Source organism: Camponotus floridanus, unplaced genomic scaffold, assembly GCF_003227725.1.
Source record: "Camponotus floridanus strain SB8 unplaced genomic scaffold, Cflo_v7.5 scaffold197, whole genome shotgun sequence".
In the NCBI taxonomy this organism is placed as follows: Eukaryota; Metazoa; Arthropoda; class Insecta; order Hymenoptera; family Formicidae; genus Camponotus; species Camponotus floridanus.
Window position 1 is genome coordinate 252,875 of NW_020229322.1, and position 10,839 is coordinate 263,713.

Here is a 10,839-nt window from a genome sequence, read left to right on the forward strand (position 1 = left end):
GACGTGCACGTTCCTGAGCGCTCTTTAATTACAAGCGGCGCGAGCGGTAAGAGGGGAACAGTAGGCGTAAGCTAAGAAATCTGGCCGAAAGTTGCAAGTAAATCCTAGCACTGATCTAAATATATCGAAAAATACTCATATCTGTCTCCAAATGTTCATTATGCTGTTATAGCCTGAGAAGATCCTGACAGATGAATCAGTTATCGTGGCACAATACATAAATAATCCGCTTTTAGTTGATGGACACAAGTGTGATTTGCGTCTCTACGTAGCTGTTACAAATTACGACCCTCTACTAATTTATTTGTACGAGGAAGGTTTAGTGAGATTTGCAGCTGTTAAATATGATGGCAGAAACCAGTACATCTGGAATCCTTGCATGCATCTTTGCAACTACAGTATAAATAAATTTCACGTGGATTATGTAAAGTAAGTTATAACAAATATGGATTCAGAATATTAAGATAAAAGTACTTAAAAAAGTAATTTAAAAAATAATTTAAAGTAATAATTTAAATTAGCTATATGTTCATATATAAGAGCTACATATAAAGTTATTACGTTTTGAGAAAAAAATTTTGCGATAAAAAGATCATTTATAAATATAAATTATTGACGTACTTTTGTTTGACTTTATTTTTAATTGATGATGAATGACTTCTATATTATAATATAAATAATAATGACTTATTATTTCGCTTAAACATTATTAATTCATGCAATATTAGTGAAATAGTAAGAAAAATAATAGTCAATTAAGCCGAAAAAGATAAAATAAGAAAACACAAATGGGAGCTATAAAAAAGCGTAACTAAAGAAAAAAAAGAAAGAAGATAAACAGAGATAAAATTAGAGAAATAAAAAAGAATGTACAAGTATAATTAAATAAAATTACATAAATGAAAAAATCGCTAAAAAGGTATATATAGAAAAAATGTAATATGATTAGGAGTGAGGATCCTGATGCTGAAAATGTAGGACACAAATGGACATTATCGGCATTGCTCAGACATTTGCGTTCAATGGGTCAAGACACAGAATCGCTAATGCAGCGAATAGAAGATATCATTATAAAGTCAATCCTTGCTACTGCATCTGGAATTGTCAGTGGTGTAAAGCAATTTGTGAAACATCCTGATACATGTTTTGGTAATATAAAATTGACTTTCTGTAATAAATATATAAATTAAATAACATTTTCGTTTTTTAAACATATTATAATGTAAATATAATATAATTAAATATATTGCATTATATATGTAGATAAAAACAAAATTTTAATACGTAAGAAAAAAAAATTATTTTTAATATGTAAGAAATCTCAATGAACAACTATTTTGTATATACAGGGTGTTCTCAAAAGGTATATAAAAAATTTAAGGAGATATTCCTCACATCTGAAGGATGAAAAAATGTTATACGAACATAGATGCGGAAATGTTTATTTCAGGAGTTATGTTAAAAATATTGTTAGCTGTATTACTTACTAATACAAGAGAAAATTTAGGATTAATTATTGTAGACGACAATCGTTTAATTAGACTTATTTACATTTGGTTTTAATGTGACTTGTGAGTATGTTATAATAAATGTTGAAAATGTTCACTATTTTCCTGAATACAAGCAGTGCCACGTCGACGCATCGATTCACGGATACGTTTAAAAATGTCATCAGTGCGATGATACTCAAGATTTTCGTGACCATCAGTACAGGTTGCGAGACAATCCGCTGTACGCCAGGCTTTTACAAGTAACAGCTTATAGTATTTTCAACATAACTCCTGAAATAAGCATTTCCACGCCTATGTTCATATAACATTTTTTCATCCTTTAGATGTAAGGAATATCTCTTTAAATTTTTGACATATCTTTTTAGAACACCCTGTATAAGCATTTCTTAAAAGTACTTACGTAATATAATGCTATACATTTTTTCTATATATAGAATATCCCAGAGTCATTGCATCTGCTATAGAATTATTATTTAAACTCATTTAAAAACGATTGTTTTTCAGCGAAAATGTTGAGAAAGGTCATCATTTTTGCATATTATCAATATCATTTTTGTAGCCAGGACTTAAATTAAAATTTTATCAAAATAAATTCCGAAACTAACTAAAGATTGCAATTTGATTTAATCTTTTTTCATAAAATTTAATTTACAAAATGTTTTTTATTTACACCTTGGTATTTTTGCTGAGAAAAAAATCGTTGATAAAAATCTTCAAATAATCCCAAAGAATTCCTAAAGAATTTGTCATTAATTTGTCATTAAAGATAGTGTGTGACGCTGAGGCACTCTGTATATAAATATAAATGCAGGATGTCCCAAAAAGATCGGGACTTTTAAAAATCTCAAAAAATATAAGTGCTACAGAAAAATGTCTTAGATAAAAGTTGTAAGGTTTAAAACTATTCTATTTACTGATCTTATAAGTTTGACCTTGAATGGCGTCAAGGTCAGAGCAAGCTCACCTAAATTTTTTAAACAGTATCCCCTCTTTTTTATTAAATATTTTTGTTAGGCGCTAAGCACTACGCTACTGTTTGACGATCTGCGCAACCAGGAACAATTGCTTGCACGGCAACGCGCAAGCATGACGTGGTACGATTATGCACACGGCACGATTGTGCACACGGCACCACAGTAAGGAGAAGCCTTATAAGGCCGACCGAGAGACGGATCATCGGAGAAGCATAGGTGTGGCCGACGTGTACGGAGCTCAACGTCGTGCTCGGATCTTCTACTACTTCGGACTGTTCGCGGAATCAGGACATAATATCAAGACACAACGACGTTAAACATTATTCGTAAACTAACTAACAAATACAACAATTTGCACTCCGAAACACAACAAAAACACAACAATTGGCGCTGCGGCTTTTTGAACCTACAAGAAAATGGACCAACTACTTCAAGCGCTAGCAGAAGCTGCGCTAAGCCAGAAGCACACATTACGTCAGATCGGTGAGTCACAAAAGCAAATCGGTGAGTCACAAAAGCAAATGGAGATACTATCACATCGAATATCGGGAACGGACGATACTGCAAAGTCGTCGCAATTCGCAAATCTGGCTACATGGCTCGGTAAATTCGTTCATGACGTTCATGATCCTACAAGGGGTAAAACTTTCGCATTATGGTTTGAACGACATAGAAGCACTTTCGTGGAAAGAACGAAGGGTTTAACCGATACAGAGTGCAAAGAGTTACTTCTTAATGCTCTCGGGGACGACGAGTATCAACAACTACTCAGTCGTTTATCGCCGAAAAAATCGCAGGAGATGTCTCTTGGCGATTTCGAGCGACATCTTCGAAAACAGTTCCATGATAATAAACGTTATTTCAACGTCGTTTTGAAGCTCTCAATTTTCGTGCTTCCCCGCCAGCAACGGCTATAGAAATACTTGACAAAGTAAATGTTCTGGGAGATGTCTTTGAGCTCGATAATTTTAATATCGACCAGCTCAAAATTCTACTAACGGCTCTCTCCCTAAGCGACCACACCTACTACACAGAGCGAACAGTCCTCTTCAAGGTTGCATCAGAAAAAGAAAACTGCACATTTCAAGACATTAGAGAAATCTGCTACGCACATGCGAACCGCACGGCTGACGTCATACGCGTTGAAGGACAGCGCTTCTCCGAAATCAACGCGATCAGCCAATCTACGAAGAATTCACCTAAAAAGAAAGGTAATCATTACGAAAAGAAAACAAATCCTACTATACTGCATTACGAGAAAAAGAGAAATTCTACTATATTATCGCCATGCTATGGCTGCGGTTCCACGAAACACAAACGGGATGCATGTCCGTTTAAGAATGCAGCATGTAGAATCTGCAAGAAAACGGGACACATTGCTAGAGTCATCTGCAAACGATGAATACGATTACGGTAAATTCATTTCATAAACAATTCACAGAACTTTTTAGTAGTTCCACAGGTGAATGCACCAAGATGACGGTTCATCTGCGGCTTAAACCAGATGCGAAACCGAAACACATTCCACGACGTCCAATCACACTTGCATTAGAAGAACCTGTCAATGAGGAACTGGATAGACTCGTTAAAAATGGAATTTTAACGCCAGTCGACTTTTCGGAATGGGCGGCGCCCATAGTAGTTGCACTCAAAGCAAATGGAAAAATACGTATTTGTGCAGACTACTCTACAGGATTAAATGACGCACTTGACGCGGAGGATTATTCAATTCCAGGGATAGAGGAACTCATGGCAAAACTTTGAGGAAGTTCCATCTTCTCACAACTAGATTTATCGGATGCTTACTTCCGTCTAAGACTGGATAAGGAAAGTAAGAAGCTAACTACAATAAATACTCATCGAGGTTTATTTGCTTACAATCGGTTGGTTTTTGGATTAAAACCAGCTCCTGCAATTTTCCAACGTACGCTGGAACAGGCACTTACAGGTATTCCAGGCGTACTCGTCTATCTTGATGATATTCTGATTTATGGTCAGGAACGCACAGAGCACGATACGCGTTTACACGCCGTGCTAAACCGCTTGCAAGAATGGGGTTTTCGACTCCAAAAGGAAAAATGTAAATTTCATACTTCAATAGTTAAATACCTTGGATTTATTGTTTCAGCTAAAGGTATTGAGCCTGACCCAGCACGTCTTCGACCTATTCAAACAATGCGAGCTCCGACGAATACAAAAGAGATACGCTCGTTTTTAGGTCTGATTAATTACTACGGGAAATTTGTACCAAATTTACATCGACTCAAAGCACCATTCGAAGCTTTGATCAAAAAAGATGTACCCTTCGTGTGGACAGCAAAAATGAAGAAAACGTTTGAGGATATTAAAAATATTCTTACTGGACCACTTCTACTAGCGCATTACGATCCCAGACAAACTCTGATCGTTGCAGCAGACGCTAGTTCGATCGGAATTGGTGGCGTTTTGTTACAGCGCACCCTAGATGGCCAGGTAAAAGCAGTCTTTCACATGTCAAAAGCATTGACAAAGACTCAACAGAATTACAGTCAAATTGAAAAATAAGCTTTAGCATTAGTCACTGCTGTTGAACGTTTTTGAAAATTCGTATATGGTCGTCACTTCGTGCTATAAACGGACCATCGTCCACTTCTAGCCCTGTTTAAAACGTCGAATACAAAAGGTCTAGATACACGCACAGCAAATCGTTTGAAACGGTGGGCTCTTCGACTAATTGGGTACGACTTTGACATAGAATATGTCAGTTCCGAAAAATTTGGTCAAGCGGACGCCCTTTCAAGGTTAATACAGGATGTAAAACAAGACGTAATAGACGCTGACCTCGAAGAAGTTGTAGCTGCGCTACAGGAAACAGATACAGAGCTACAACAGATTGTCAACGAATCAGTACAGTTCTTACCTTCAACGGCTCGACAAGAGCTCCAGAGTGCAACATTCAGCGACGGAATTATCGCTAAGGCTATAGATCGTCTACAAAACGGATGGCTTAAATCGGACGTAACTGACAAGGAGTTAATGCCATATTATCGTCGTCGCGATTACTTAGCCATAGTTGATAATACATTAGTTCTAGATGAGAAACTAATAATTCCTAAACGTCTACAATCTACTGTACTAAAGCAACTACACATTGCACATCCGGGTATCCGCCGGATGATACAGCTTGCTCGACGTTATTTCTATTGCCGGCGATGCATGATGATATCGAGAAATACGTAAAAGAGTGTAATCATTGCGATCGCACAGCAAGCAACCCAGTAAAAGAACCATTACATCCATGGCCAAATCCAGAGAAATCATGGTCACGCCTTCACATTGATTTCGCAGGCCTGATACATGGACAATGGGTACTCGTCATTGTCGACAGCTACTCCAAATTCGTAGAAGCAGGATGGTTCTCAACAATAACATCGGCAGCAACATGTCGATATCTGCGAAGACTCTTTAGCCGATATGGACCTCCTGAAGTACTAGTTTCAGATAACGGTACTCAATTCACTTCAGTAGAATTCGCGCAACTCTGCGCCGAATTTCGAATTCTTCACCTGCGTATCCCTCCTGGGCATCCACAATCAAATGGTCAAGCCGAGAGAATGGTCAGAACATTGAAAAGTTCTATCGACACAAGTCAAAGTTCACAGTTAGAAGCGGAATTAAACAAGTTTGTTTACGCATACAACTACACACCCAGTGATGCGGTACCAGATCATAAGTCTCCGGCAGATATTCTTTGGACGTAAGCTTAGAACTCCATTAGATATTTTTACTGCAACCGAAAAACCTAATCTAAATCTTACTTCTCGGCAGAAGCAAATGAAACAGCAATTCGACGCTCATCACGGCGCAAGGCCACGTTCATTTGTTATAGGTCAATCGGTACTAATTCAACTCTCCAATGGACAGCGTATTCCTGGTAAAATTGTCAGGCTGATAGGGAAAGCACTCGCTCGTGTCAGCTTTGAAGGAGGATTCATTACTAGACATTTCAATCAAATATGGAATCGTCCAAAGAGACAGGAAAAGAAATCCAATACGATTAGCGAGGATCTACTACCCTCCGGGAAAGAATCAACACGGATTCAACCAGATCCAGTACTTCACACTTCGCTAGGAGAAAGAGAGGAGGCAGAACCTCTCAACAACGGGACCACACAACTTCCAGTAGCATCTGCTCGTCGTTCTGAAAATCCTTCCGGGGCCACACAACCTCCAGTAGCAGCGGCTCGTCGTTCTGAGCATCTTTCGCATCAAATTCGACTAGATTACAAGGCATTGGGAGGAACTCGTCCCTACCGAGGACAGCATTCTTAAGCAAGGGAGGAATGTTGGGTATATGGCGCCATCTGTTAGGCGCTAAGCATTACGCTACTGTTTGACGATCTGCGCAACCAGGAACAATTGCTTGCACGGCAACGCGCAAGCATGACGTGGTACGATTATGCACACGGCACGATTGTGCACACGGCACCACAGTAAGGAGAAGCCTTATAAGGCCGACCGAGAAACGGATCGTCGGAGAAGCATAGGTGTGGCCGACGTGTACGGAGCTCAACGTCGTGCTCGGATCTTCTACTACTTCGGACTGTTCGCGGAATCAAGACATAATATCAAGATACAACGACGTTAAACATTATTCGTAAACTAACTAACAAATACAACAATTTGCACTCCGAAACACAACAATTTTTGTAACTTATGTGGAAAGTTTTTCAAAACATAAATATATATAATAATAAATATATATAATAAAATTTCTTTCCATTAAAAGCTTTCCGAAAGTTAAGAAGCTTAAAATAATTTTTTAATTTTACATAAATTTATAACGATGCACTCTTACACCCCCTAATTATGCCCAGCATGCGAGCTGGAAGCTGCCGCCCGGCAGAACACCGCCAGGCAAAGGGCAGGGCGCGTAGCGTCACATTTTTTTAAACTCGTAAAATATTCACTCAAGAAAAAAAAAAATATATATATATATATATAAATTACAAATTACACATTTTTTTCTTAAGAATAATTATATATTATATGTTTTTTTATCAATTCCTTTCATTATTTTGTGCATAAAAGTATTGAGGTAAAATCATCGAAAGAGAATTTTTACGAGATATTTTAGAGTTTATGTAAAATTACCTCAAACTCAGAAAGTATTTAATGGAAAGATATTTTGTTATAGATGATTTGAAAAGCTCTCGAGATAAGTTATAAGAATATGCAATGAAGAATATAAGAAGTTTCGTTTGAAAAATTTAAGGTAACTTTGCTCTGATTTTGACGACGCCATTCAAGGTCAATCGGATAAGATCAGTAAATAAATCGTTTTAAACTATCAATTTTATCTAAAACATTTTCCTGTAAAACTTTATATTTTTCGAAGTTTTTAAGGCTCCTAATCTCTTTGGGACATCCTTTATATAATTACAATATAATTATTTTTGATATATATTACTATAAAAATTTCTCTCTCTCTCTCTCTCTCTCTCTCTCTATATATATATATATATATATATATATATATATATATAAATTTACATATATTAGATAGATATATTGTTTTTATTTTAGAACTATTTGGCTTTGATATACTAATCGATGATACGCTGAAGCCATGGTTACTGGAAGTAAATTTAACTCCTTCATTGGGATGCGATTCACCATTAGATATTAGACTTAAATCAGCTTTAATAGCAGATTTGTTTACTCTTGTTGGTATACCTGCTATTGATCCAATTCTACGTTCTCAAAATTTAAATCGTGCTGCTATTAGTCCCAATAAAAAGATTAGTGTAAGTTATTTTTTTATATTTTCTCTAAAAATTATATTTATTTTATAAACAATATCCATTATATATTTGTAGGAAATATTTTTTATTTTTCTCTAAATATTTAATTTTTTACAAGCCTCTAATTATACTTATATATTATACTACTTCTATTCTAATTACTACTAATTATATCTAATCACATTTGAATTATAAATATAATGAATCTCTCTTTTTCTTTAATTTCTTGATTAACAAAATCTTAATTAACAAAAAATAAGAACAAAATATTTTGTTTAAAATCGAAGTAGAATTAAAAATTACACATATTTTTGTTTGAAAAAAATAAATAAAATATTAAGCAGATATATTAAGTGCAATTGTCAAATAATTATTATATTTAATTATTGAAATTATATTTTTAATTACTAATACTATATTTTTTATTTTATAAGATGCGAAAATCAGGAAATCTAGTGAATTAGATATTGAATTAAGATAATGAAGATATTGAACTAAAAATGATAAGCAAATTAAGCAAATCTTTGTTTTTTTGTTTTAGTATAGACGAGTGCAATCTGCAGAAATATTAACGCAAGAAAAAAAAAATGTTAATAAGAGTAATAAAAATAAAGGTCTAAGCTCGGAGCAACAACGAATAGTAGCGTCTGCAAAAGCACAATTTGAAAGAAGAGGTGGATTTGTTAGAATATTTCCAAGTCCAAAATCTTGGGAACTTTATTCGCAATACTTGGGTAAATATAATTTTTTGTTAGATGTTCAAATATAAATAAAAAAAATTATAATTTTCCTTAAAAACTAAATATACAATATATATCTTAAAACTAAACATACTGTAACTAAACAATATGTACCTTACAAATTAATCATACAATTTAATCATATTCTATGCCTTAGATCCAATTACAGGTACACCAGTGATATCGGATCCATTTGGCCCAAATAGATTATCACAACGTGTTAATGTAAATCATAATCTAATGTTACATGAACAATTGTTTCCTGTTGCCAATCGTAATATTGGTTACATTATTCCAGAGATAACATTAGATAGATTATCTAGGTATGTACTATCAATACCTATTTTATGTTTATAATAGCATTTTTGGTAAATATTTAGAATGTCGGTAACTTCATCAATGACTTTGACCTTGATATGTTGTCAAGGTCATAACTCTGACAATGAGTAACCTCCAAAAAGTTAGAATATCGGGAACCTCATCAATGACTTTGACCTTGATATGTTGTCAAGGTCATAACTCTGACAATGAGTAACCTCCAAAAAGTTTTAATCAGTTGTCATTTATTAAAAAGATATTAACAATTAAATTGTAAAAACAAATAATAAGTGCGACAATTTGAACTTATAGAAAATATACAGGGTAGATCATTTTAATCTACGCACTGAAATATCTCAAAATCCATAAGTTTAAGACAAAAATGTTTCAGACAAAAGTTGTATAGTTTAAAGGGCGACATAAGATGATGCCATTAGTTTGATCTTGAAGAGTTACCTGAAGGTCACCTCCAATTTTTTAAATGGGACACCCTATGTATTTTTGCATAGAGTATAATTAATATTTCTTGTAGCTTACCTCAAGAGCTTTCCAAAACACTATAATAAAGGATTTTTTCATTGAGTACTTTCCGAATTATGAGGTTGGAAATAATTTTTCAATTTTACATAAACCATAAAATATCTAGTAAAATATTTATTTTTTAATTATTTTACCTTAATACCTTTATGTACAAAATAATGAAAGGAATCAATTGGTGTAAAGAAAAAAACATAGATGTTTTTAAGAAAAAAAATGTAATTTGCAATCAATTACAATACAATTATGTTTAAATTAATTACATATTTTTTCTTAAAAACAACTATGTGTTTTCTTTAGACCAATTGATTTCTCTCATTATTTTGTATATAAAAGTATTAAGGTAAGATAATAAAAAAATGAATATTTTACTAAATATTTTATGGTTTATGTAAAATTAAGAAATTATTTCAAGCCTCAACTCGAAAAGTACTCAATGGAGAAATACTTTGTTAGAGTTTCGGAAAGCTCTCAAGATAAACTACAAGAATAAGTAATAAGAATTAAGGGGTTCCATTTCCAAAAAAATTGAAGGTGACCTTCATATAACTTTCAAATGACTTTTTAAGATCAAACCAATGACACCACCTTATGACTCCTTTAAAGTAAATTAAATTTTATTTAAAACATTTCTTTCTTCAATGTTTCGTTTTTGAAATATTTCTCATTATCAACTTAAATGGTTCACCCTGTATATATATATATATATATATATACATATATATATATATATATATATATATATATATATATACAGGATGTCCCATTTTAACTTGGACATATCTCAAAAATTAAAATATCTCAAAAACTGAGTCCAGCAAATAAAAATGTTTCAGACAAAAGTTGTATGGTTTTAAGGGGGACATAAGATGGTACCATTGGTTTGACCTTGAAAAGTTATTTGAAGGTCACCTTCAATGAAGATCACCTTCAATTTCTTAAATGAAACCTACATTTTCTCATCACATATTCTTGT

At 33.9% G+C, this 10,839-nt stretch overlaps 1 protein-coding gene across 3 annotated transcripts in view; it reads left to right on the plus strand.

Moving 5' to 3' along the window:
• The window catches only part of LOC105253091 (tubulin polyglutamylase TTLL5), a 134,589-nt gene extending 125,209 nt beyond the window's left edge, over positions 1 to 9,380 (plus strand). For 2 of the 3 annotated variants that reach the window (XM_025407941.1, XM_025407943.1), the window contains 5 exons: positions 173 to 429; positions 950 to 1,149; positions 8,051 to 8,271; positions 8,810 to 9,002; positions 9,166 to 9,380. In XM_025407941.1, the coding sequence (XP_025263726.1) occupies positions 173 to 429; positions 950 to 1,149; positions 8,051 to 8,271; positions 8,810 to 9,002; positions 9,166 to 9,365 (1,071 nt within the window). In that variant the 3' untranslated portion in view covers positions 9,366 to 9,380. The remainder of the gene's footprint in view (positions 1 to 172; positions 430 to 949; positions 1,150 to 8,050; positions 8,272 to 8,809; positions 9,003 to 9,165) is intronic. The other variant, XM_025407942.1, reaches the window with a different exon arrangement.
• Positions 9,381 to 10,839: the final 1,459 nt, after the last annotated feature.